Source organism: Paroedura picta, chromosome 3, assembly GCF_049243985.1.
Source record: "Paroedura picta isolate Pp20150507F chromosome 3, Ppicta_v3.0, whole genome shotgun sequence".
Classification (NCBI taxonomy): domain Eukaryota; kingdom Metazoa; phylum Chordata; class Lepidosauria; order Squamata; family Gekkonidae; genus Paroedura; species Paroedura picta.
In genome coordinates this window covers 16,637,461-16,664,538 of record NC_135371.1, presented here as the reverse complement: position 1 = coordinate 16,664,538, position 27,078 = coordinate 16,637,461, and the positions used below count along the sequence as shown (strand labels likewise).

The 27,078-nt window shown below is 45.2% G+C and overlaps 1 protein-coding gene across 6 annotated transcripts in view; it reads left to right on the top strand.

Annotated features, from left to right (window-relative positions):
- Nucleotides 1-26,348, top strand: part of ARIH2 (ariadne RBR E3 ubiquitin protein ligase 2) — a 52,032-nt gene extending 25,684 nt beyond the window's left edge. For all 6 annotated transcript variants that reach the window (XM_077324940.1, XM_077324938.1, XM_077324943.1 and 3 more), the window contains 13 exons: nucleotides 5,199-5,266; nucleotides 7,992-8,055; nucleotides 10,335-10,482; nucleotides 11,364-11,485; nucleotides 13,430-13,539; nucleotides 14,609-14,726; nucleotides 16,466-16,516; nucleotides 16,615-16,636; nucleotides 16,862-17,013; nucleotides 18,598-18,741; nucleotides 19,584-19,652; nucleotides 21,083-21,166; nucleotides 22,310-26,348. In XM_077324940.1, coding sequence (XP_077181055.1) covers nucleotides 5,199-5,266; nucleotides 7,992-8,055; nucleotides 10,335-10,482; nucleotides 11,364-11,485; nucleotides 13,430-13,539; nucleotides 14,609-14,726; nucleotides 16,466-16,516; nucleotides 16,615-16,636; nucleotides 16,862-17,013; nucleotides 18,598-18,741; nucleotides 19,584-19,652; nucleotides 21,083-21,166; nucleotides 22,310-22,381 — 1,224 coding nt within the window. In that variant the 3' untranslated portion in view covers nucleotides 22,382-26,348. The remainder of the gene's footprint in view (nucleotides 1-5,198; nucleotides 5,267-7,991; nucleotides 8,056-10,334; nucleotides 10,483-11,363; nucleotides 11,486-13,429; nucleotides 13,540-14,608; nucleotides 14,727-16,465; nucleotides 16,517-16,614; nucleotides 16,637-16,861; nucleotides 17,014-18,597; nucleotides 18,742-19,583; nucleotides 19,653-21,082; nucleotides 21,167-22,309) is intronic.
- Nucleotides 26,349-27,078: the final 730 nt, after the last annotated feature.

Below are 27,078 nucleotides of genomic sequence, written 5' to 3'. Positions count from 1 at the left end.
ATGAGCAATAAGCTTAGAAGAAATAAAAGGGAAGACTTCTTCACCCCAAGAGTAATTAACATGTGAAATTTCACTGCCACAGGAAGTGGTGGCAACAACAAGCATAGACATCTTCAAGAGGGGACTAGGTAAAGATCTGGAGTCTATTGGTGGCTATTATTAGTAGTAGAAGAAGACTTGGTTCTTATATGCCACTTTTCTCTACCCGAAGGGGTCTCAAAGCTCAAGAAATGGAGAAGTCTCTCCACAAAAAACCTTCCCAAATTACCTTACTAATAGAAGAAGAAGAGTTGGTTCTTATATGCCGCTTTTCTCTACCCGAAGAAGTCTCAAAGCAGCTTACAGTCGCCTTCCCTTTCCTCTCCCCACAACAGACACCCTGTGAGATGGGTGAGGCTGAGAGAGTCCTGATATCACTGCTCAGTCAGAACAGTTTTATCAGTGCCCTGGCGAGCCCAAGGTCACCCAGGTGGCTGCATGCGGGGGAGCAGAGAATCGAACCCAGCATGCCAGATTAGAAGTCCGCACTCCTAACCGCTGCACCAAACTGGTTATTAGTCACGACATAGATGGATCACTCTCTCTGGGCCAGTGATACTCTGTAATATTAGTGCTTGGGGAACAACAGCAGGAGGGCTTCTGGAGTTCCAGTTCGTGATGGCCCTTGGGTCTTGGCCACTGTGTGACACTGAGCATTGGACTAGATGGGCCATTGGCCTGATCCAACATGGCTTCCCTTATATTCTTATGCTGCCATCATTGGGATGAGATTGGACAGTGCGTTCCACCAGCAGCAGCCTGTCAGTGCAGTTCTTATTCAGTGAATGCTGATATGTTTAGTTCGCAAGTGACGGCAGAAAGTGTCTGGCTGGAAGACCTGATGGCTGGGGTGGGGGTGGGGGGAGCGCAATGAGTTCCTTGGGAAAGGAGAAACAGAGTTCAGAGATGTTTGGATTTTACTGGCCATGCTTGGCACTTTAGTTTCTGGAGGGTTACTTCTATCGCTTGCAGCTGTTACAGGGTATGTTGTCAGCTTAAAGGTTATGGCAGAATGGCATGGTCCGAAATGCAACAAATATTGCGGTAAGGGAACTGGTTACCCGTGACCTTTAAGCATATAAATGACTTGCTTCAGAAAGGGAGCCAGTTTTTCCCCCTGTGTGTAGTGTTGTCCTTCCTTGAGGGTTTTTTTTTTAGGACCCCTGCTTGCAATTATGTTCTAATGCCCTACAAGTTTTGCCACATTTCACCATGTTAGCTCTTTAAAATTTCTACTTCTGCAAATAGATGTTCCTTAATTTTGCAGCTGGAACCAATGAAAGAATGTTCTGATTGCCGAATTGGTTGAGATGGTGCAATTGGGGTAGTGTTTAAGAGCAGCGGTTAATTTGGAGAAATGGGTTTGATTCCCACTCTTCCTCCACATGCAGCCTGCTGGGTGACCTTGGGCCAGTCACAGTTCTCTCAAGAGTTCTCTCAGCCCCACCTACCTCGTAGGATGTCTGTTTTAGGGAGAGGAAGGGAAGGTGATGATAAGCTACTTTGCAACTCCTTCATATAGTAAAAAGTCAGGCACAAAAAAGCATCCTGGCGAGCGCCACACTGCTTGGAAGCAGGCGCGGCCGCCAGCACACCAGCAGGCGCAAACATGCATGCACAAAAGCTCTGTGCATGCGCAGCACCGCTGGGCCGCCCTCTCCCCTCCACCCCTGCTAGCGGTCCCCAGCCTTAAAAAGGTTGGAGGCCACTGTAGTAGGCTATCTGGACAGCATTAGTTTGCAACATCATGTCACAACATTGCTTGCAAAGTACGTTGGTGGTGTCCGTGCTTTGCTTTCTCCAAAGCGTCTTGAAGGCTACATGTACATGGGTCCTAATTGAGGACAGTTCAAGTTTTGCTCACCTCAAAGCTGCAGGGGAACCTCTAGGTAGAGTTAATATTCCCCTTTTAAAAATTTGGTGCGGGGGGGATCGATTCCAGTTTTGAGATCAGGCACTCTTTTCAACCCCACACATCTACCATCTACCATATAGGAGTTGAAGAACGGCCTTGCTTTGATATAGTTTTAAAGCTGGTTCTATTATAAAACATAAAATTTCAGAATAGCATCTGTTGATCTTAAAACTGTAGGTCTGATTTTGTTAATGCATAATAAAAGTGTATATATATTTAAAATAAAGAAACTGTAGATCTGATGGTTGCCAAGTGATCCCTCCAAGGTAGAGTTTTGTTGAAGGTTACCCCTAGATATTTGAAGATGCTGCATTGATCTACAGGGATTCTGGCTATGGTCCACTTAAACTTACGAGGCCTTTTCCTGAAGATCATCACTTTGGTCTTGACATAATTGATGTTTATTGTATCTTTCCAGAAATCATTTAATTTGTGTAGCAACCTTCTAAGGCAGCGGTTCTCAACCTTACCTGCTCAGTGACCCCAACTCAGCGGTGGCTGGTGTGGCTGCGGTGGCAATGTGTGGGTGGCGTGCACGTGCACACAACAATTGAGGCAGCGTGGAAGTGGCCATCGCCATAGCTGCACTGGCTCCGCCCACCACTGCCACCCGCCGCCACCACTGCAGCGGCAGCGGGCAACCTAAACACTCGTGAAGGGGCCAAGCGACCCCAAGGTTGAGAACCACTGTCTAAGGCCTATATGCATGTAAGGGAGGCCAGAATCATATAATTGGCATATAAGGTTGATATTTCCTGTAGAAAAAACAATAGGCATTTATCTGTGTTTATGCCAGCCAACTTCATCCAAAGGTGTTCTCTATCAACTCAGTCAAAGGCAGCTGTCAAATCTACAAAGGCCGCATACCGAGATTTACTTTGAAGAGCTAGTTGGTAAAGAGTTTGACAGTGATCAATGGTACATTGCCCTTTTCTAAAGCCTGCTTGTTCAGGGCGGATAACATGGTTGGAAACCTCCCAATCCTCCAACTTATGTAAAAGGTATTTGCTATATAATTCAGCAGCTCCGTCCAGCAAATTTATTGGATTATAGTGCCAAGGCTCGCTTTACTCCCCCTTTTAAACACAGGAACTACAATACTCAGTTTCCACCCTGAGGAGAAAATGTTTGTTTCGATTTACCTGGGTGAATAACAGCTAAAATGGGTGCCCACCAATCAGGAAAGAGCTTGAATAGCTCTGTGGGAATCAAATCCTCACCAGGGGGTTTACCAGAAGCAAGTGTTTAAATGAGACCTCTGATGTCAGGCTTGGTGACAGGAGGCCATTATGGCAGAGTGGATAAAGCATGGAAACATGCCTACCTCAATATCTCATTGTCCAAAGGAGAAGCCCTGATTACTTGACTAAAATGGACATGCCAGTCTTTTGCTGAAATGTGGACTTCCAACAAAGGAGGTCTGCCTAACCCAAAATAAACAAGTTCTCAAAAGCATGCCTCCCTCTTCTCTTGGATTGCCAATCCTAATTCCTAATTGAGCATTTTGCAATGGCCTAAGGCTATGAGCAATAAAATTGATTGAGTCAATTGAGCATTGGCAAACTTATTTTGTCTTAAGTAAATTCCTAATGTGATAAGAAGATATAGATGTTCCTTTCTTACAATGGTGGATCTTTCAGGTTTAATGGTCTAACTCTTTCCTGGCAGTCTTGATGGAACCACCCACCACTAGAATGAGTTGTAGTTTTAAAGGAAGAGCAGAGGTACTATGCCTTCAGAACGTTTAATAGCATCAAAGCTATCCTGCTTTACCTCTTGGCACTGAGACCACGGATCATCCTGCACCAACAATTGTGCTACAATGGCATGAAGCTTCATCAACCACTCCTTGTGCCAGGCTGATGCCCTTCTAGAAGACCAGGGGCAGGGTTGCAAAAGATGTTATCCCTGAAGCCGAGCAAAACCCCTAGGGGTCAGTGGTCACCCTCAGTTTTATTACCAACCTCCCAACACAGGGTATGGCATAAAATTGCTGTATGTAAATATACCACCGGAGATATCAAACCTGGTGCCATGAAGAATGTACAGCAGATGGAGAGAGAGCAGTTCTAGTACTCTTAAACCTGACTTGTTCATGATCGAGTCCTGTGATGAACACTCCAAAAGACAGGCTTGCTCAACAACCGAACTATTAACATTGGCTGAGAAGCCAGGAGAAGCTGGGGCTATTCTAGCCTTAAAGTCTCCACCCAGGGCAAGGTGTGAGTCAAGAAATTGAAGGACTAAAGCAGGGGTAGTCAAACTGCGGCCCTCCAGATGTCCATGGACTACAATTCCCAGGAGCCCCTGCCAGCATTTGCTGGCAGGGGCTCCTGGGAATTGTAGTCCATGGACATCTGGAGGGCCGCAGTTTGACTACCCCTGGACTAAAGTTTCAAGGGTGCCAGACAAAAGTCCCAGAAGTTCACTATCCTCTTAGGAGTTTAAGAGGAATATAGATGTTAATAATACAAGGAAGAGAATCGTATGTTAACCTTGGATCGTTATACCAAATACATTCATCTGCAGTGGATTTGGGCATGGATTGAGGAAGTTTGTTTGAAGGGACTCTCTTTAAAGTTTCAGTTGGAACTATAAAAAGGAGCTTCTTATTCGTGTTTACGGTTGCATCCTGTGCCTTTCTCTATTTGTGCATGTGTGTGTGTGCATTCCTGTTTTAGGGATTGCCTGGACAGTATGGTGAAATTGGATAATTAGGCTATCTTGTATCTTGGCTAACTTTGGAACTACTTTGCTTCTCTGCTCTCCCTATCCCTCAGTGCTTTGTTTAAGGCTGGGGTAGTCAAACTGCGGCCCTCCAGATGTCCTTGGACTACAATTCCCAGGAGCCCCTGCCAGCAAATGCTGGCAGGGGCTCCTGGGAATTGTAGTCCACGGACATCTGGAGGGCCGCAGTTTGACTACCCCTGGTTTAAGGCATAGTCAATGCCTCTTTTGATTGGTTGCACTATATGTCAGCCTTGGATTTCTTTGTTGAGCTGGATTTAGGAGGCTGAAGTGAAGAACACAACACTCTGGGTACTAGAAATGTTTTATTGTCATATTTAGATCTCTACACTCAGAAATGTAGTGTGATTGGCTAATGAGGGAATAAGTATAAGATTTATTTTGCTGCTGTGAAAGTACAAATTAGCTTAAGTGGGGAGGGTAATATGTAGCTACCTCTCTTGGATGTTTTGTAGAAATGTTCTGCTTATTGTTCTGTTTTTCCCCCCTTCTCTAGGTATCTCATGCAGTTGCTAAGCTTGTATTAGTTAGCTTCCACTGGCAAATCTCAGAAATTTTGGAAAGGTAAGCGTATGTTTGTATCCTTTCCAATGCTGTTTTAGGCTTGGTTATGGTTGTCCTGGTGTATGAAAAGAAACAGGGGCTGCACCAAGGCAAAACAGAGTGAAACAAAAGGAAAAGAATCCTTAGTGATTAAATAATACCTATGTGTTTTGCCTTCAGCTTTGTCAGGGGGGAATGCACATGTTCTGTGAAATGTTCCTATATTTATCAATTTTTAAAATATGATGCATTTAATATATTTTATGTTCTATATTATTATTCCAGTGAACTCCCCCTGACAAAGCTGAACATGGTACGCATAAGGGTTATTCAATCATTAAGGATTCTTTTCTTTTTGCACCATTTTTTCTTTTCATTTTGTCCAAATGTATGACCTGTGCTGGCATTTGGGCAGAGGAAGTGTGACACTGTTGATTCTCTTGGACCTCTTCAGCAGCCTTTGATACCATCAGACAGAGTATCAGCTGTAGCCTTTCCTGGCCAGAAAAGATCTGGTCACAGTGGTCCATTCCATAGTTACATTGTGATTAGATCACTGCAATGTGAACCATGTGGAGCTGCCTTTGAAGTCTGCCACCAGGATGTCGACTGGACTGTGTTGTAGGGACCATATCACTCCATCTACATGGGCTTTCTGTTGGTTTCCAGGCACATTCAGATGCCCCTTCTTACAGGGATTAAATTGGTGGCAACACAGGGCCTCCCCTTCTTGATCATGGGCCTTCTTGATCATGGCACCCAAAATCTAGAACTCTCACCAAAGTGAGGCCTGTCTGTTCTGTTCTGGTGCCATAATTTGCCAAATTGTTGAACACTTTTTTTTTTTGGGGGGGGGTGGAGGGGTACCTTTTGTTTAGTGGTCCCTCCTTCCTTTTTAATAGTAGTTTTTATGATTTGTGTGTATGCATTTTAGCTTTGTACTGTTTTAACAATATGTATTTATTTAGGTTTTTAAAAAATCATTTTCAAGATATGGTTTTATCATGTATGTTTTTAATCTGATAGCTGTCTCGATGTCCTGGATATGAATCGATATATGCAAGCATGACTCTCACAGAGGCACCTGTACCCCATTCCATGTTTCATTCTTGGAAGTGTGGGAAAAGTACATCCCTTTGCTGGACCCTGACTAAGGGATGAGTTGTAAATAGCCAAGCAACACCTTACCCTCTTGGTGGCATATCAAAACACGGAATCTATTTTAGAACTGCAAATGATTTCAATAGGCATGTGTGGACAGGGAAACAAGCAAAAGCTTTTCAGACTCGTAACTGTAGTGAACGTTGTATTAATTCAATAAGGACCAAAATGTATGGTGTAGTTGCAGTTAACCATGGCCCTCCGTCAGTGATTGACAATACTGCACACTGTTCTTTAGAGCAGGGGTAATCAACCTGTGGTCCTCCAGATGTTCATGGACTATAATTCCCATGAGCTCCTGCCAGCAAACGCTGGCAGGAGCTCATGGGAATTGTAGTCCATGAACATCTGGAGGACCACAGGTTGACTACCCCTGCTTTAGAGGTTGGCCCAGTTCTGATGCATTGGCTAAATTGCTTCTCAGGCTCATCCATTCTCTTCTTCTCATCTGTCCCTTCTCTTTGTGCATTCCATTTGTCTCCCTGAATTGCTGGGTTGTGACAAACTGCAGTTCATTGTGCCATTCAAATGTGGCAAACCAGAATTGGAAAAAGAGTTCAAACCACTTTTGTGGGTAACAAAACATTCTGTTTTAGAGGCTTGGTTCAGATGCATTTTGTGACCTGTGGTTTGCTGATGCATGAACAATTGGTCAGATGGGAGAAGATATTCCGGATCGGTCACTCCGTTCGTCCTATGCATGTAGTGAATTAATTAGCTATTTCTGGTCTGTGAGAGAACATAGTTTGTCATTTCATTTAAATCGGCAAATTATGGCTTTTCATATTAGTAGTTTGTAACCACATGCAAAGGGATGAGGAGGGGAACCCCCCCTAAGGAATCCTCCCCCCAGTTTGTTCATGTAACCTCATGCCATTGTTATGTCTAAACCAACTCCAAATTTTTTGCCAGGTGTGGTTTTCCTGATTTGTTTGGGATGGGGTGCTGCAAACCAAGGCATTAGGAAGAAGTGGGAGGAAGGCAGCAATGTGGTATGGCCCAAGAGTTGAACTTGGCTGGCTCATCTGAATCTGGTCATTCTATTTCTGGAAAGGGGGCATGCGTGGAAGTAACAGCAAGACAAATTTCAAATAAAATGTACTTAAAATATGACTGTCATGCTACTCGGTTCTCTTCCCTGCCTCTGCATCTAAACAGAACTTCCATGTTCAGAGGCAGTTAGCCTCTGAATACCAGAGCCAGGAGGCAACTGTGTCCTGTTATTGGGTGTTCAGTGGAACTGATTGGCTACCGGATCCTGGACTAGATGGACCACTGGTCTGAACCAGCAGAGCTCTCCTTTTGTTTTTGAAACACTGGAATAAAAGCTTCTGCTCCATTATGAAGTTTTCTGGAAGGTTTCAGTCAGGGAATGTTTATTTATTTACTTATTTTATTACATTTGTATACCGCCTTCCCCTGAGGTTCACTTCTGCTCAGCCTGTTTCCACCTATATCATGGGCATAATCGGTTGTCAGGAAGCTGAATAATACTTCCCATGAAAATACTGCATTTTTATTTCATAAGGTGTCAAGTCATGGTTCTGCCTTGACCTAGAATTTAGTGTTTGTTTTTGGCTTTTAGGCACAAGTCCAATTCTGCTCAGTTGCTAGTGGAAGCAAGAGTCCAGCCTGCCTCACTGAAACATGTAAGTAACTGGCCCTTGCGGTACATTCGCTTAACTAGGCAAGTAGTTTTCTGCTGATTTCTGATCCCATGCCCCTTCTGTGTTCCAAGGGAACCTTTTATTCCCCCCGAGATTCAGTAAAATTTAAGAGCCAGACCTCCTATGTTAGTTTGGACCCTTCAGAGCATGATCTCTGGGATTTCAACTGAATATAAGCCTTCAAAGAGAGCAAAGGAGTAGCTTTGTCACTACAATCTAAATATGAAACCGCAGCTAATTTTATTGGTGTGATAGCCTGGATGTTTTTAGCCTTTTCAAAAGCGATCTTGCTGTTGGACATTTAATGTTTTAATCCCCGGCATGATGACGGGTTTTTGAAAGCACGTAGTCACCCCATGCGATGAGTTAATTGTAGAATGCCTAACAAAACTGGCATCTCTGAAAAGATGCCATCTCCCCATCACCCCCCCCCCGAGTGGCAAAGCTTCTACCCCATCTGTCAGCAGCAAGCTTGTCAGTACAAAGTCTCAAACAGCCCACCCTGTTATTGCCTGTTTCTGTAACCAGAACTGGCAGCTCAGGTTTTTGAAGAGGCTTCCTTCCTGTTTGTATCCTGCAGTTCCCAGCGTGAAATGCTGCTCATAATTTTCAGCAAGTCACTGAAATACATTTGACCGCGTTCGGATGTCATGACCAAAATGTGTTTGTGACAAGAGGTTGCCAGGGAGTCCCCTGCATGCTCCCTGCCTCTTCTTCCTCTCCTTGCCTGCAGCCGAAAAATCGAAGGCTTCCTGGCTCTAATCGCAGGTTGTCACTACAGCTGCTTGTTCCGTTTTCAAAAACTTCATTTGCACACAGGAGAATAAATCACAATGTGTTGTTTTGCCCAATCCTGGTACCACACAAAGACTGCACAGAGAACCAGGGAATCTTCAGTTTTCCAGCCAGCCACAAGGAGCGGAGGGGAGCATGCGTGAGCTGAAGGAGGTCACTGCCATTGGAGGTAGTGAAGGTCATGGGCATGGATAGCTTTAAGGGGAGATTGGTAAAATTCATAGATGGTAGATCCCCCAATGGTTATTAGCCATGGTGACTAAAGGGAACCTCTCTGTACAGAGGCAGCAGACTTCTGAATACAAGTGCTGGGAAGTAGCATGCAGGGGTAGTCAAACGGCGGCCCTCCAGATGCCCATGGACTACAGTTTCCATGAGCCCCTGCCAGCATTTGCTGGCAGGGGCTCATGGGAATTGTAGTCCATGGACGTCTGAAGGGCCGTCGTTTGACTACTCCTCGCATAGAGGAAGGTCTTGGCTTGTCCACCCCCAGGGCACCTGGTTGTTCACTCTGAAGCAGGATGCTAAACTCAGGTGGGCCAGTGGTCTCATCTAGTCAAGTGGCTCTGGATCTTTTGTTCTTTGGACTTCCCAGTTCTCATCATGAATAAACCAAATTTTGTTCGTGGCTTTGGAATGCAGCCATTGTTTTGAGTCTTTCTTAAAATGTGGATCCGTTCCCCACATCCCTGCTGACTGGCAGCCTCTTGGTAGCTGTTGCAAAAGTCTAGTTTCTTTCTGCCGTTCTGCAGTGTTTGGTGTAAATCCAATCACCACAGACAACCTCACAAACCAAAAGAAGAAGAAAGTTTCGTCACCTATGAGAGCAGCTTCTCATTATGCATCTGTCGGTGGCTGAAATTTTACCTGAACGGGGGTCATAGCTGATTGCTGGCACGTTCCATACAACCCTGCAGGGCATGTTATGAAGCAGTCTCGTCATATATTAAAGTGACAGCAACTCTTGAATGCAGAAGCCCTGTTGCCACTAACCAAAAAAGTAAAGAAAATTCAAAGTGATGTTCCTTGGCATTACATATGCAATGAAGTGAGGCTGGCAACTTGTACAGCCTGATGGGTCTCATTGGTGAAAGATTGCAGCTAATACACATATTCAGGCAGTTAATATCATGGACAGCAGGATTAGGGATGAGCCAAGCTGTCCATCTCTTTGCAGAATATATATGAACAAGCAAACTGTGGTTTGTGTTTACTCTCTGAGCCAGTGGGCAAATGCAAACCATGGATTGCTGGCTATGGTGGACTTTCTGTTTGGCACGCTTGAATTCAGTGGTAATTTCTCGGATTGGGGAATAAGTAAATAGTTACAATAGTTCCAGAGCTTGCCCTAATGAATCACTGCCATCTGAGCGAAATAATTACAGCTTTTAGAAGTGCTGCTGGGATTAATTTTATTCTTGCTGGTAACCTTTAATTTCTCTTCCCCCCCCCCCCTTTCATCTCAGGTCATGGTACATTCCTCCCAGCACTGTGCAGTATGCATGCAGTTTGTCCGAAAGGAGAACTTACTGTCTCTGGCTTGTCAGCATCAGTTTTGCCGCAGCTGTTGGGAGCAGCACTGTACAGTACTCGTCAAAGATGGAGTCGGAGTTGGTGGGTTTGGGATCAAGGTTTGGGGCTTGGGGCCTTCTGGGTGAACTGTGACCCCCTTCTTGATTCTCCCTCCCACCTACTGTAAATCTAGCTAGTCTTAAACCCCTAGCATTTAAGAAAAGTTTCTTGACACAGGCTAGTATTTTGACGAATCAGGCATGAGTTTGGGGGTGGTACAGCAAAAGATTGTTTCCCAAAGTTTTAACACTGTCCCATGTGTTTCATTGGATGTGGGAAATCCACAGTAAAGTAGCTTTTCTGCATTCTTTTCTTTCATGCCATTCTGGAAATTATGGTGGGTTGTTCAACTGGAGCCCAATCCCATGCAACCCTCTCTGTAGCCTCCTAACTTTCTCTTTGTTGCCATTCTTCCATAGGGTAGACTTTCTCCACAACTTCTCTTCTCTTTACTTTAAAGCTACTAATGTTTTTTGCTGGCGGAGTGCTTCTGATGATAGGAGTCCAGGCCTAGCTTTCTCAGAATTCTGCTGAATAGCATGTTTTGAATTCTACTCTTTCCAGAACTACTATAAACCTTTGCTTTGGAGCCAGCTTGTTGTAGTGGTTAGGAGCGCCAACTTCTAATCTGGCGAACTGGATTTGATTCCCTGCTCCTCCACATGCAGCCAGCTGAGTGACCTTGAGTTTGCCACAGCACTGATAAAGCTGCTCTGACCGAGCAGTCATATCAGGGCTCTCTGGGCCTCACCTCCCTCACAGGGTGTCTGTTGTGGGGAGAGGAAAAGGAAGGCGATTGTAAGCCCCTTTGAGACTCCTGGTAGAGAAAAGCAGCATATAAGAACCAACTCTTCTTATTTGCACCAATACAATTGATAGTGGCTTCTCACCGAGTACCTTTTCTGGGTTTCATATTTTAACAGGCATCTCCTGCATGGCTCAGGACTGTCTGCTCCGGACGCCAGAAGATTTTGTGTTTCCACTGCTACCCAGCGAGGAGCTGAAAGACAAATACAGACGCTACCTCTTCAGGGATTACATTGAGGTGATGCTTTTTTATATCTCATGTGTCCTGTACCAAGGAAATAGAACTAGTGTAGATTGTCATGCATTTGCGTAATTTATCTAGTTTTCAGATGATTTAAAACTTGGGGTTGTTTGAATGAAAACAGGAAATTATCTGTACACCGCCCGTGGCCACGGGCACCACGGACTAAATAAAACAGTAAGCCCTCCTGGGGAGGGCTGTGTCCGGGATGAGGAAGGGTCCGGATTGGACCCTTCCTCATGACAGACAATCGGAGGGACCGATCCCTCGTGCCTGCCGATTGGTCCTTCTGATTCCCAGCCGCAGCAACTGCGAGCCGCGCACAGCGCGGCTCGCAGTTGCTCCCGGCCTGACGCAGTGAGAGGAGCGAAGTGCCTCTCGCCGCGTCAGGCCGCCGCCCGAGGGAGCCCCTGGCAGTCGCGCGGAGCGCGGCTGCCGAGGGCTCCCTGCCCGTCAAGCCGCCCGTCAAGTCACCCTGCCCGTCAAGTCGCCCTGCCTGTCAAGCCGCCGCCCGAGGGAGTCCCTGCCAGCGGCATGCAGGCCGGCTGGTGGGGAGCCCCTGCCAGCCGCCCTGCACGCCACTGGCAGGGACTCCCGTTTAAAAATCTTCGGAAGTCCCCGACGGATTCAAAGATGGCCGCCAAAGGCCCGCAGAGCGGCCGAGGATGCCCCGCCGCCGCCGCCCGCCCTCTCTAAGGTGAGCTTCCTTGCCTCGCGCTGCCCTGTCCCTCCCTATCCCCCACATTCTAGCGCCCATTGTATTTTCGTTACAATGGGCTCTTTTACTAGTCATTCTATATTTTATGGAAATAAAATATAGGAATAAGTTGAGGGTTAGGAAACTGTATAGGCTGAACCCCAGGATCCCTGTCTAATTTACTTCCTGTGTTAAAGGAAATAATTTTCTTTTATTAAGTCCAGCCTTCAGTACAATGTCCCACTGAGTTCAGTGGAACTCCCAATAACTGAGTGCATGATTGCAGCTTTCATCTGTAGATGGTTCGTAATGGTTCTAGTCTATGCGCTTCTTGCGCTTCATTTTTTTTTTTTGCTGGTATAAAAATTTCCAAAGATCACCAAGCCATCCAGATCAGCCGGATTAACCTCAGCGATCAGTGGGGTGACAGATGTTGCAATCAGATTGCCCTCACATCCTTACCAAAGACCTTTGTGTGCTGCTTTAGCTACCTTTTAAAGTAAGAGCAGTTTTTAGATTCAGCTTTTGTTTAGTTTCATGCTTCTTTGGTAAAAAGACATCTTTTTAATTTCCTTTTCTGTCACCACACACCAAAGGCTGTATGGAGCAAGGAACTGGGAGGGCTGGGGGGAGAGTAGAAAAGGGTTGGAGAGAGAAGAGACTTTCCCTGTCATCAACAGCAGGAGTTGGGGACCACCTGATTATGCTCAGGGCGGGGTTGGCTGCAGGGGAAAAAGCCCTCTGAATCCCTTGTCTACAGAAGAGACATTTGGCCCCGCTTTCATACATGCTAAATAATGCATTTTCAATCCACTTGAGTCTCCATTTGCAAGAGGATTTTGCCATTCCACATAGTAAAATCCAGTTTCTAAGTGGATTGATATAACAGTGCCTGTTATATCTGGCATCTTCCTCAGAAAGAAAAGTTACTACTTTAAATGTCCCAAAATCCGTTTCTGCCAGAAGAAAAACCTGTATCAGACGCAGCAAAACAATGAAGGCAATCACGAACCACCTTAAACATCTAGGGACATTAAAAAGCTTTACAGTGTCCTTAACAACTTGCCGAGTTTTGTTAAGAATTTCGTAATAATTATTTTGATAAGAATTACATCAAGGGCCGGCATTTGGTCTTGACCGATTTGGTGTCTCCAAGGAGAATGAATACACATGGAAAATAGGATATAGCTGTTTTTTCGATTCCCAGATCAGCTTTTAATATAGCTTTTGGGTATGTGTTCCAGAGCCATTTCCAGCTGCAGCTGTGTCCTGGTGCAGACTGCCCTATGGTCATACAGGTACAGGAGCCCAAAGCCCGCCGAGTACAGTGCAATCGATGCAACGAAGTTTTCTGGTAAGGAAATGAAACCGTATGTTGGACTCAGCCTTAACGAGCATTAAGGGTTTGGGGTTTCCTCTGCAAGCTAATCGAGAAGAAATGAAACAAAGCTCACCTTCCATCTCCTTTCCCTAAGACCAGTAGCAAAGCAAATATGATTTAGAGCTGAAAATGACTCTGTCTGATGAACCTCTTGAGCAGGGGTAGTCAAACTGCGGCCCTCCAGATGTCCATGGACTACAATTCCCATGAGCCCCTGCCAGCGAATGCTGGCAGGGGCTCATGGGAATTGTAGTCCACGGACATCTGGAGGGCCGCAGTTTGACTACCCCTGCTCTTGAGGATGCTTCTCACATCTGTAAGTGTGAGTTCGTGCTTGGGAGTCAGAAAGCCCTTTCCAACAAGAATGATTCACCCAGCTGACAAACCTGTGAATGGCCAAATATGATGCATTATAAAGCTGTGACTCTTAGAGTTGGCTCAGACTGCCAGATATTCTCTTTCTCTCCTCCCTGCCAAAAGGATAGCATCCCTGGGATCTGGGATCTGCAGTAGCCGTTCACAACTTTGCAGCCCTATTCTTTTATTCTGCCTTCAGTGACCTGATCCCTCTTTTCTCCTTGGTGGAGGGGATGTGTTACCAGAAGGTGCTCAGAGCGCTGGACCAAGCAAGCCAGAATGCGATCTTCTGTGTGTGTAGAGCACATTTATTTGTTTTGCTGAGCTCTGATTCTAAGCCAGGGTACCATAGCCCTCCCGAAAAACTGACTCAGCGTCTCCTTAGCCTGTGATTTCATCATACATTGGCCACTTGCTTTTCAAACTTATCTTTGCATTAGAAATTTGCTTTTAGACGATTCCCATTTTGATCTTTTTGTGAGTATGAAGTGGGATTCTCACTATGTGTCCACTACCAAAGCCCTGTCGACACCTTCCACAGCGCTTGCATTAAAAAGCAGAGACCACACAGATCTGCATTATAGATGATCCTCGTTTTTTTTTTTTTTACTGTACAAAGAGGCTTTTAGATACATGTATTAGCACTCATGCAAAATGGACTTCCCTTTCCCTTTGCTTGCTTAAGTTTCAAGTGTCGGCAGATGTACCACGCTCCCACAGACTGCGCCACCATCCGAAAATGGCTCACCAAGTGTGCAGATGACTCTGAAACGGCTAACTACATCAGTGCTCACACTAAAGATGTAAGCAGGCAATTGTTTAATATCTATTTAATATTATAATATCATGTGTGTATCCAAATCTATATTTCCGGTCTGATTTTTAATAAGTTTTACTTCTACTGTAAACTGCCCTGAGTCTCCCAAAATAGGGCAGTTAATAAATACAATTATGAATAAATAAGGCATGGTGATGTTAGAAATTTCATTTATAACTTTGCCCACGCTGAGAGCTTGGGGGAGGAGAATCACGTGGTGCTTAAAATTTGTGTCGTCTTTACATCTAAAATGGTGTAAACGAGCTGCCAACAGCTAGTTTATATTTAGTAGGATACCTAATAGGGGCATTGCTGTTTCAAGCAGCATATTTATATTTAGTTCTTTCCCTTCTGTTCCCTTTTTCCTTCCTTTGACTTCCCACTCATCAGTCAAGCTTTTTCAGAAGTGGAGGCAGAAAGGCATCAGTCATTATAGTTGGTGATGATACCGTTGGTCTTTAAGATACAACTGGACTCAAATTTTGCTCTATTACAGACGAACAGGTAGCTGTCTCCTAGAAGGGGAAAATGAGAGTCCGTTCAGTTCTTCAGATGAACCTCACCCAATGCACCAGTCTTCCATCTCCTTTCCTTTACGTTTAGCATGGGTTGAGATGTCAACAGTCACTTGAACATGACTAATGTAAATAATCCCCCTTTTGGAAAGAAAAACAAAGCTGTTGAAGAACCATTGGGTAGGATGGGAGAGAGATTAGGGCTGATGTAAAACATAAAAAGGTGAGCAGGTATGAAAGGGCACACCTTGAGTAATGGAGGAACTAATCCAAGTTGTCACTGAAGAGAAATTTAAAAGAAGATGAGCAAGAGATCCAGGCTTGTCTATGGCAGCAGCAGTATCTGGGACTCGAAATATGTTTCTGCCCTGTTACAAGGTGCTTCCTGTTTTGGAGACCTTCCCAGTTCAGGTGCCCCATGATGGCATAGGACAGCAGAGGAAACGAAGAACCACCAGCAGGCACATGGAAACACAGAAACATAAAACTTCAAATACGAGCGGTGGATTAAGGCTAATTGGGAATACCTTTGTCAGTGTTTCTGAAGTTTATCATTGTGAAACTGAAGGCAGAAAATCTTAGGGACACTTTGGTCTTAATTGATCATGAGAACTTGGTGCAAGCTGATAAGAGCTCAGTGTCGCCTCCTGCTTTTAGGTTGTTTTGAATTGATGGGTTGATTGTTTTACAAAGGATGTTTATGTTAGCTGCTTTAAGGACCCTTAGCAGTGCTTAAATTAAACGAATACAGGGAATAAATAAAAAGGACTGACTGAATAAAGAGAAGGACTGACATAAAGGTAAAGGTATCCCCTGTGCAAGCACGGAGTCATGTCTGACCCTTGGGGTGACGCCCTCCAGCGTTTTCATGGCAGACTCAATACGGGGTGGTTTGCCAGTGCCTTCCCCAGTCATTACCGTTTACACCCCAGAAAGCTGAGTATTCATTTTACCAACCTCGAAAGGATGGAAGGCTGAGTCAACCTTGAGCCGGCTGCTGGGATTGAACTCCCAGCCTCATGGGCAGAGCTTTCAGACAGCATTTCTGCTGCCTTACCACTCTGCGCCACAAGAGCCTCTTGTAGAACAATGTAAAAGGAAAAATCAATATGCAAGTGAAAAAGGCACAAGGTATCAAAGGGTGGAAAGACTGAAACACGAACAAGGATCTTATATATCTAATATATATTTCTATATATTGCTTCCTCAGTGTCCCAAGTGCAATATCTGTATTGAAAAGAATGGTGGCTGTAATCACATGGTAAGCAGTTCCTGAACAAGATCAAGATTGCTTTTCTCTAGTTGTCTGTTGTTTGAGCCTTGCCTAAATCTTGCTGTCTCTCTCTCTCTCTCTTTCAGCAATGTTCTAAATGCAAACACGGTGAGTCGAGAACATCAAGAAGCTTTTAGTGGAAGGGAGAGGAAGGCTTCCCTCTTTCTCTGCTTCGAGCAGCATCCTGATGGTCCTGCAAAGCACTCTTAGTTAACAATTTACAGCGTCCCCTTAAATAGGAACTCCCATTTACTGGGGTGGGGGCTGGTCTTGTGTCCCTTTTTTTTTTGTAAGCCTTGCAACGTAACCCGAGCTTCTCCTTTGCGATAACAGACTTCTGCTGGATGTGTCTGGGGGACTGGAAGACTCACGGCAGCGAATACTACGAATGCAGTCGGTACAAAGAGAATCCTGATATTGTAAACCAGAGTCAGCAAGCACAGGCCAGAGAGGCCCTTAAGAAGTACTTGTTCTATTTTGAGAGGGTAGGAGACATCTCCTTGGCCAGAGCCAACCGTAGCCTTTTTAATGCCTCCAAGCCCTCGTGCAAAGGTCAATGCAAACAATGACTATGTGAGAAACGGCATGTGACAGAAAGTTCTGTGTAGTCACCGGAGTTTCAGAAGCCTGTGTTAAGTTTATTCTTCCAGGTGGAGGCTCCATTTCCAGAGGCTCCTTTCCAGCAGGGTCGAGAGTTCCTTTACCCAAGCCCACAGCAATAGGTTGCTTGACGTTCCCTGGCACTGAATTGCCCTGTGTTATGCAGTCTAAGCTTCCTGTAAGGCTACAGTTTGCCTCCAAAAATGCTGAAAATCCCTCCTAGCGTGCAGCTCTTTTGGAACTGCTTTCTTGACGTAAGGAACATGAGTTTGTAAACACCTTGCTCTGCACTCAGTTACGTCAAGTAAGCTGTTTATCCACATCAGTTACATTTTGTGTGACTTAAGGGTCAGTCAAGTGAATCTTTACAGTATCCAAAGCAAAACCTCGTGTGGCACTTGCACGAAACTCCTCTGAGAATAGCAGCGCTTCAATGTTCTTGGGCAGAGATCTTTCCTATCTCTGGTCTCTGTGGTCCCTTTAAATGCCGGCCATTTAATCCAGAGTGGTTTACTTGAAAGGCGCCTCTGGAGGTTCTGCTGCTGAGTAGGAAGGGGTGGGGGAAGGGAATGTTTCTGCCAGAGGTGATTATCTTTTTAGCAGCTGTCATTCTGATTCACCAAGTTGCTTTAAAAAAAAAAAACAACTGGAGGGGGGAATTTTTCAAAAATGCTTTGGGGCTCTGTAGAAGGGAAAAGGATGAAGCGGCAGAAAATAAAACTGGTATCTGTCCAAATGCATGAGGGTAGGAGAAATGTGGATAAGCCAAAATTGAACGTAGAATCTGCGTGAGTGAGAGGCAGCCAGTGTCAGATGCGGAAACTTCAATCCTTCACCAGCTGTCTGCATTTGCATTGTTATCCTACCCTTTCTCCAAGGCTGCAGGCGTAGCTTTCCTCTCCTCCATCATCCCCTCTCAGCATTCCTGTGAGGTTAAGATTGTAGTCACCCAGCAAGTTCTCATGGCAGAGCAGGCAATCAGACCTGGATCTCTCTGCCCATTTGAACACACTTAACTGCTATGCCGTGCTGGTTTTCTTTTGTAAATTCTGCCTGCCCGTTTCCAAATAATTACCGTCACCGCAATGCACTTGGCACATCTGAAACACAAAGGTGGGCGTTTCAAGAAGCTGCTGTGTGAACAGTGTGACCTAAAGCATACCCAGTTTCATGAGCCATGGCCCTCACTGTTATTAATGCAAGAACTTAGCAGGACTATTGATGCAAAGTAGCATTGTCTTATCTCTTTCAGAATGCACTGCCAAAACATAATGAGGTGGTCTCAGATAGTGGCTGGGGATGTGTTTGCACTTCAGTACGTCTTGCCTCTTGTGATGGGAAGGCTTTGAACTGAAAGATGCTTCTCGGCTCCCCCCCCCCCCCAAATTAATTAGTCTGGTGGACCAGCCTTTTTGTCTCCGTACGTTGAAGACTGCACTTGTCTCATATCTTTTCCTTCCTTTCTGCAGTGGGAAAACCACAACAAGAGCTTACAGTTGGAGGCCCAGACGTACCAGCGAATCCAAGAGAAAATACAAGAACGGGTGATGAACAACCTGGGAACGTGGATAGACTGGCAGTATCTACAGAATGCAGCAAAACTACTTGCAAAGGTTGGTTTCTCTAGCTTACAAGGTAAAGCCCACAGCAATAGGTTGCTTGAAGTTGCAAGCACCGGGTCATGTCTCACCCTTGGGGTGACGCCCTCTAGCGTTTTCATGGCAGACTCAATACGGGGTGGTTTGCCAGTGCCTTCCCCAGTCATGACCGTTTACCCCCCCAGCAAGCTGGGTACTCATTTTACCGACCTCAGAAGGATGGAAGGCTGAGTCAACCTTGAGCCGACCTCTGGGATCGAACTCCCCGCCTAATGGTCAGAGCTTCAGACAGCATGTCGGCTGCCTTACTGCCCTGCGCCACAAGTGGCTCTTTCTCTCTCTCTCTAGCTTATTAGTACCAAAAACACACACACAACCCTTTTGTCAGAAGAAGAGTGAAGTGGGGGTTGGGCCAATAGGGGCAGCAAGGCATGGGCTCTAGTACTACAAGATGCAATCTAGAGGGCCACCAGGTACTTGATATAAAGAGCCAGCCACTCCTAAGGTTGGTTTATGTTTCATAGCACACTAAATTGATCTCTGCTCTTCTAGAAGTCCGGAATTGACATCAGGGACAATGTGGTGTCATGTCTGTCCCGTGTGTCCTGTTCCCACCCCCGCTTAATCTTAATACCACAAGCCCTAAAAGTCCCCCAGATATCCCATCAGATTTCAGAGGGCATGACTTACCTCCAGCTCTCCCCCACACCTACCACATAGCATGACACTCCTGAATAGCAGTGTAGCCACTAAAAGGACTAATGCTGACAAGCCTGCCATCCCCCAGCATTGGGAGAAGGGGAGCAGATAGTGCTGACAGTACATCCCAGTCTTCTTCTTTTTCTCTTTTGTTGTAGTGTCGTTACACGCTACAGTACACATATCCATATGCCTATTATATGGAATCCGGTCCCAGGAAGAAATTGGTAAGACGTGGCTTATGTTTTTGCTGGCATCTACAGTTCTGAAGGATCGGGGTTGGGAAATGCAGGAGCCCTGGCAGTCTGGCTCGGGTGGATCAGGTCCAATGTTCCCTGTAATTTCCCCTCCCCACTGAGCGGAGCAGTCTACATCCCGAGCAGAATATAACCGCTGTATTCTTAAAACGGGCCACGGACAGTACAGGACCCAGCGCGGCTCAAGCCTGCTGCCAAGTGGAGCTCTCTGTGCTAACGCATGCACCCAGCTCAGATTAATGATCAGATTAATAATTCGAGGGAAATCAAATGAATAATTAATAGCGGAATGGCATAGAGGCCCATGACACGGCGGTTGAAGCTATTTGCCTTTCCAGCTGCCTCGCTGAGTGATTGGTTTAGGAATCATCCCTAAGCATAATAGGCCAAAATTCGTTCATCGCAACCAGCGTTTCATGCTTGAATAAAGAGCTTGCAAATTAAGCTGTCACCTAATAACTTTTTAAAAAGAACCTCCCAGTTGGAGCTCTTCCTGACCGCCGCAGATGTTCATTTTGTGGAAAGGGGCAGGTCACGCTATTTCACTGTGCTTTAAAGAAAGCCAGTTTGGTGTAGTGGTTAGGAGTGCGGACTTCTAATCTGGCAAGCCGGGTTTGAATCTTCACTCCCCCACATGCAGCCAGCTGGGTGACCTTGGGCTCACCACAGCATTGATAAAGCTGTTCTGACCGAGCAGTGATATCAGGGCTCTCTCAGCCTCTCCTACCTCACAGGGTGTCTGTTGTGGTGAGAGGAAAGGGAAGGTGAATGTAAGCCGCTTTGAGACTCCTTCAGGGAGAGAAAAGCGGCATCTAAGAACCAACTCTTCTTCTTCTTCTAAAGTAAACTAGAAGTAAATGCCTGTTTCACAAATGCCCTTCGGTTCACTAACTTTCCAAATGCAACACTTTGAAAAAAAATGGGTTGAAATCTGAAAGGGATTGAAATCTGAAAGGGATGGACCAGTGATCCTGAGAAAGAAAACATTAAATGAGTGTGGCTAGCATGTAGCAGCTTTGCCTCCCTTTTGAATTCAGAAAGCTTCCTTGTTAAGATGTCCTACCTTTTAAAATCTTTAGATTCCTGGATATAAGAACCCTTGAGGAAAGCTCCGAAATGGAGGGGGGGGGGCAGGGTTGTGATGACTAGGATTTGCACTGGCTTTAATGAAAGTTCACCTCAAATGGGACAATTCATCGTTCTGGTTACCTGAGCTCAGGGAACTTGCCTCAGTCTTGGCTTGTAGCTTTCTAGTTCCTTTAGAAGCGCATTTTGAACGTGAGCAGCGGCAGCAAGCAAGATGGTTCTCTCGAAGCAATTGACTGGGGTTCGGTGAGGGGTGGTGGAAGGCACTCTTTTTGCCTCTATTTCTCCCATCAATCTATTCTGTTTGGTTCCAGTTTGAATACCAGCAAGCTCAGCTGGAGGCTGAAATAGAAAATCTGTCATGGAAAGTGGAGCGAGCCGACAGTTATGACAGAGGGGTAAGTGACAACCTTTATCCCACCCGCTCCCGCATAATCTTTCCATTCTTCAGCTCAACATTCTTTGAGGCGGGAGGTCTCAATCAGTTGTACCTGCAAATAGAGACATTGTCAGGGAATTGAAGGAAGACTCATACTGCACATCAAGGTTTTATTTGAGCAGGATTCAGGACAGGCAGCATACAGGTTAGTTGAAGTGTTCATAGGTGAATGCACAGATCCACCCATTACCTGATCCTTTTAAACGGAGACTTCATGGACCAAGCGTGGGGCTTTCAGTATGCCAAGAATAGCCACTATAGCTGAGCCACATCCCCTTCCCTAGGAGGCTAGAAAAATCACTATTTTAAAAATGGGTTTAGAGATCAGTTTTTAGACTTCTCTAGAAACTACCGGCTAGGAGCCATATTTGGTGGTCCTCGAAGTGATGGCTGAAGAAAGGCTTTATATCTGAGAGACCACCTCCCTGCCTATACCCCCAAAAGAGCGTTACGCTCTGCCACCTCCAACTGGCTGGGGATCTCTGGCCCCCAAAGAAGCACGTCGGACCTCAACAAGGGCCAGAGCCTTCTCGGTCCTGGCCCCTGCCTGGTGGAACGAGCTCCCTGAGGAGATCAGGGCTCTGCCCGAACTTCCACAATTCTGCAGGGCCTGCAAAAGGGAGCTCCTCCCCCAGGCATTTGCTTGAGGCCGATCAACTCAAAACATCTATAGGTTCAGACTGAGAGGTCAAGCTTACCCAGGGATTGTCAGTGTTATTGTTCTGTTGAAATGCTGTTCTGGTTGGCTTGTTATATCATGATTGTTATCTGTCATATTGTTCTATGTTCTTTGTAAATGTTCTACAATGTTTCATGTAAACCGCCCAGAGCCGTACGGAAGGGCGGTATCGAAATCAAATCAATTAATTAATAAAAGATGGAGGGAATCAATCCTTATGAGTTCTCATTCTAAGCCCTGTGGCTTTTCCTGCACCCCTGCTACAGCTGGGACCAGATGAGAGGTGGGACCCCCCCTCCCCAGTTTCCAGATATCCTCTCTATTGGCTTTGTTCTCACAGTATGCGGAGATCCATTTCCTTGCTAGTCCCAAACAAATATGCTTGGCTCTACTCTCTCTCTCTCTTTCCTTTCTTCTGCCCAGGATTTGGAGAATCAGATGCACATAGCTGAACAGAGGAGGAGGACCCTGCTGAAAGACTTCCATGACACATAAAGTAGCAGGAAGCATCCGGGCGCAGGGGTGAGAGCAGAGAGCAAGGTGGTGGCAAGAGCCGTGACGGAAGCAGCGTGAGAAACTGGCTCCGCCCCCTCCACAGAGAAGGGATGAGGACAGCACTGACCCTTCCCTCGCACACCAGACATGAGCTAGCACCACCGCTTAGTTCTTCTGTTGTTGTTTTTTTCTTCTTCTTCTTCTTCTTCTCCTCTTTCCGCTTTTCGTTTCTGCCAGGCTGGAGTTCAGACGTGGGCACCTTTTCCCTGGGACATTTTCTTCCCTGGTTCTTGGTTGTTCTGGGAGGGTTCTAATATTTCCCCTCCCGAATGGCTGTTCATAGTGTTAGATCATTACGAACTTATGTAATTTTCGACAGTTGTACAATTATACAAAACGAACCCTAGAAATAACACAAAACCCTTTTTAAAAATAAATTGGAATTGGAGTGTGTTTCCTTTTTGATAAACTGCTTGTAAAGTTAATGGCTTTTTCTTCTGTTCTCTCTCTCCCCCCCCCCACCCTCCCCCTTTTCCTCCAGTCATCTTTTGCACTGGTGATTCTGAAATAATCTGACTGGCTTTCTGTTAGCACCTCTTCTGTGCGTTTGTCTGTATTGCTTGTTTTGTAACTGCATGAGAAGAGCAGTTCATCAGGAACGGCCAAGGATAAGCTTAGAGTCAAGGGGCTCTCCTGTTCTTTTCCGGCAATGCAGGGACATCGAGCAAAGCGGGAAGCACAGTTCTGCTATGCCGTACATTCTTTTGCTAATCTATAAATCTGAGCTTGTCCTCTGCATGGATTTGTTGCTTGGCTTTTGTTTCCCTGGACTTCTCTCCTCTGCCAAAAACTAAAAATGCTGCAGGGGATTACGGCACCGCAGTCTCTCTCCTTGCTGGCCTCATAATAAACAGGCACTGGCTTTGCTTGAGAGAGGCGGCAGGAACAAGCCAAGTTGCGTTATCTGTGCAACTCAATCACCTACAAACCTGATCCTTTACAGGACTGTAAAGTGATACATCCAGTTTGATCTCTCTTGTCCTGACAAGACCAGACTTCCCCCCCACCCCCTTGCGGCATCAAGGGAAAGCTGTTAGACTTAACGTGATGCTCGATGAGCAAAAATCTTGGCTGTGTAAGACTCAGCCGTAGAAAAATGTGCCGATGGTAAACTTACACCGTTTCCCTGGAAACGACGACACCACTGATTGTAAAGCAGGCGGCAACTTTGGCAGCAGAAGGGTGTGCTTTGCTTAGTATTCCAGTTTGTGGGTGGCATGTTATGGGGAAAGGACTTGAATGTGTTTAGAAGTTTTTTTTTTTTTTATGTCCTCTGTTTGGTTTAGCGAGAACCATGCAGTCACCATATACAACCACCATGCAAAAAAACTCTTAAGGTATGTACAGTGTATGGGTTATAATATCCCTAGGGAAATGGAAGTGTTCCTATGATTGCTGGATGTGAATGAGAATATCCAGTTTTTTGACACATTCTGTGACCATTACTGCACTGCCTTTGTGCACGGATCATGAAATTTTTGATTGGTTAAGAATGGACTAGGATTATTGTCTTGTGCTTTAGTATGCTTGTCTTACCGGGTTCCTTAGAGGAAACTTTTTTAAAAATCAGTGTTGGCTTTTGTCCTAGTTCTAAGGACAACCTTCTTCTCCTTCAGCTGCTCCTACTACCTCAAGCACTCCAAGGAAAAAGATTATGCCCATCACCTGCTTGTCCCTTTAAATCAGGGGTAGTCAAACTGCGGCCCTCCAGATGTCCATGGACTACAATTCCCAGGAGCCCCTGCCAGCATTCGCATTCGCTGGCAGGGGCTCCTGGGAATTGTAGTCCATGGACATCTGGAGGGCTGCAGTTTGACTACCCCTGCTTTAAATAAATGGCCCCACGATTTAAACGCACACAGCAGCCAATTAATCAAAGATTAAAGAAAAGAGAGGGAAGATAACTAGGCTAAAGGACAAGTTCCTGGGAGAGAGAATTCTCTCCCTGCCCTATCTTCCCATTGCTAACCTCTTTCTGCCTTTTGATTGGTCTCTTGTCACTGCTGTAACATGATGACCTCAACAGGCTCGCTCCTTTGAACCTATCCTTAGCCCAGCGCCCCCTATTGACCAGCTGTAAGGAAAGAATCACACAACCTGGCTGTTGATGTTTCCCGTTCAATTCACCTTTTCGACCCTGCTAGTAAACGGAACGATTAGGGGACAATCTTTTAGCAAGTGCAAAAAGAGGACCTTCACTTTGTGCATGCAAAAGTTGATCAGCAGGCTATGTTAACATTCATTCCATGTTGGGCTGGATGAGATGAGGTGCATAAAATACTCGTGCAGGATTATGTTTTTAACCCAACTGCTGTTGGCCAGAATTAGTCTCTTGATAGGAGAGTTGCACTTAAATCTTGCTGTTAAATGCCAGCCTGATCTCCTGGCTCATGTTTATGCACAGTCTTCCAAGCATCGGGCATTTCCTCATCTGTACAAGTTTAATTTAGCCAGGAGCTGTCTGACTCACTGAACTAATCTCCTGAAGGCTGCATGGCACTCTAGCCCAAAACTGTGTGTGGCAAAAAAAAAATCCAGCCGCGGATTGTTGAACGCAATGGCAGCACTTTAGCATAAAGTTGAACAAGTGTCAGTTTCACAAACTGCAAGGACAAACATCAAATTGGCTAACTTAGTGGCTGTGCAATTTTCAGCTAGATCAAATGGCCAGAGCCAATCCCATATTCAAGCTGCACTGAACCGTGAGGAAAGGCGAGATATAAATGTTTAAATAAACATTGTTTGCAATGTGCCATATACAAGCCATAATTGGTTGGCACATAGGCTGTCACTTCTTTTGGATCAGGGCAGTATTCAAGTATGTTTAAACTATTTTTTATTCTAGAAAGTTTACAGATCAGCTCAGTGTGTTTATCTTTCCAGTACATCCTTCCTCTTTGAGGACTGCATGATGCCCAGGCTTTCCTTGAAAGATGTTGCTGTTGATGAGGACAGGTTTATAGATTTAAAGCTTGCAGTTCATATCAAGCCATTTGTCACAGCAAGACTGCAAATAAGAATGATCTCTGGGCCCAGTGTATGTAAACAGCTACTCGTCCCTCCCTCCTTAGTAATTTAATGTCCTAATATTGGGAGTTCATTTTCCTCTTTCAGCAAATGCCACCCTGGCAGCTCTCCTTTATTGTCACTGGGATGCTTTTTATTTATTAATTTTTGTAATTGATTTGGCTCACCTTTTACTCCAGTGCTGAGTTTTCTTTTGGCTTGGCTTACATTTAAAGTGTTCAGTTCTTTTATGAAGAAATTTGGAACAGCTAAAGCAGTATCTCTGCACCAGCTTCTGATAGCGAACATTGGAGACATTCAGGTTAGACAGAACGCTGTCGGGCGGGTGAGCACAATCTCAGAGTTTTGGATGGAGATGCCAAAAAGAAGCTGTTTGGCTAGAGCTAGAAGACAGCTCCTCTAACCCGTTCTGTACTTGCTGTCTAACGGCATACCTTCCACTGCAGTAAAGAGTTTTCTGACAACCTAAAACACACTATGTGACTATTCTGTGCGCAGTGTGATGTATTTGTGCTCCAGAAAGAACCAGATACTACTTTCTATAATATTGCACTGTCTCAATTCACTTAATGATTTTTTTAGAAAAAATCTGTTTCAACTTTTTTCATAGAAAAGGCTCTTCTGTATGTTCAGTCAAGTCTGGACAGTTCCAGGTTTTCAGGTAGTAGCTTCTGCTGTGGGAGCTTTTTCTTAAATTATGCAGAATGCTACATTATCATGGCTGCCTTTGCTCTCTCCCTCACTGAGGTTTGGGGAGGGAGCTCAATCGAGAAACTGCCAACACTTTTCTGGCATTAGGAGGGGGAAGGGCAAAGGAAAAAGCCCTTGAAGGGCCCCCCCAATTGTTAATTTGAAATAAATTGTGAATTTCTAATTTTAACATCTGCTGTGTCTTTTTTTTTCTTACCAATGTTTCTGTCTGAAAAGAGAAATGGGGAAGCAAGAAGAGGTGGAACAAATAGGTTCTTTGTAGTTAGAAAGTTGAAAACATTGTCTCCAGCAGTATAAATACATTGGATGGGCAACTTTGTGACTTTCTAATGGATGAGGAAGGCTGTATCTCATTAATTAGGCCAGAATTCTTCTAACTGGACTGGCCATTGTAGTTGTGCATGGGGTTGTCAATCTCCAGATGATGGCTGGAGTTCTCCCATTATTAATAACTAGATCACAATCAATTCCTGTGGAGAAAATGGATGGAGGGTGGAGTCTGTGGCATTGTGCACCATTGAAATCCCTCCCCAAATCTCCATGAATTTCCCAACACAGAGCTGGCAACTCTGCAACTGTTTTCTAATGTTTAGATGTACTTTATTTTGGCAGGTTTTGCTTCTGTTACCTAATTATTCCACCTACCTTTAAACGTACGCATCTCCTTAGAGTTGCAAAACACATACATACAGCATGGTATATTTTAACTGGCTATGACACCTCCCCATTTTATTTTATTTCTGCAAACTGGTTTGGGCAAGTGTAGGGGGAGAGATTAATTGGTTTAGAAATCAAACTTCAGCCTGCCGGCAGGGGAATCATTCTTCAGGGGAATCTTGGAAGACCTTTCCTGAGAATGAAGGACTAAAACAGATCGCATGCTTAATGAGTAAAGGTGA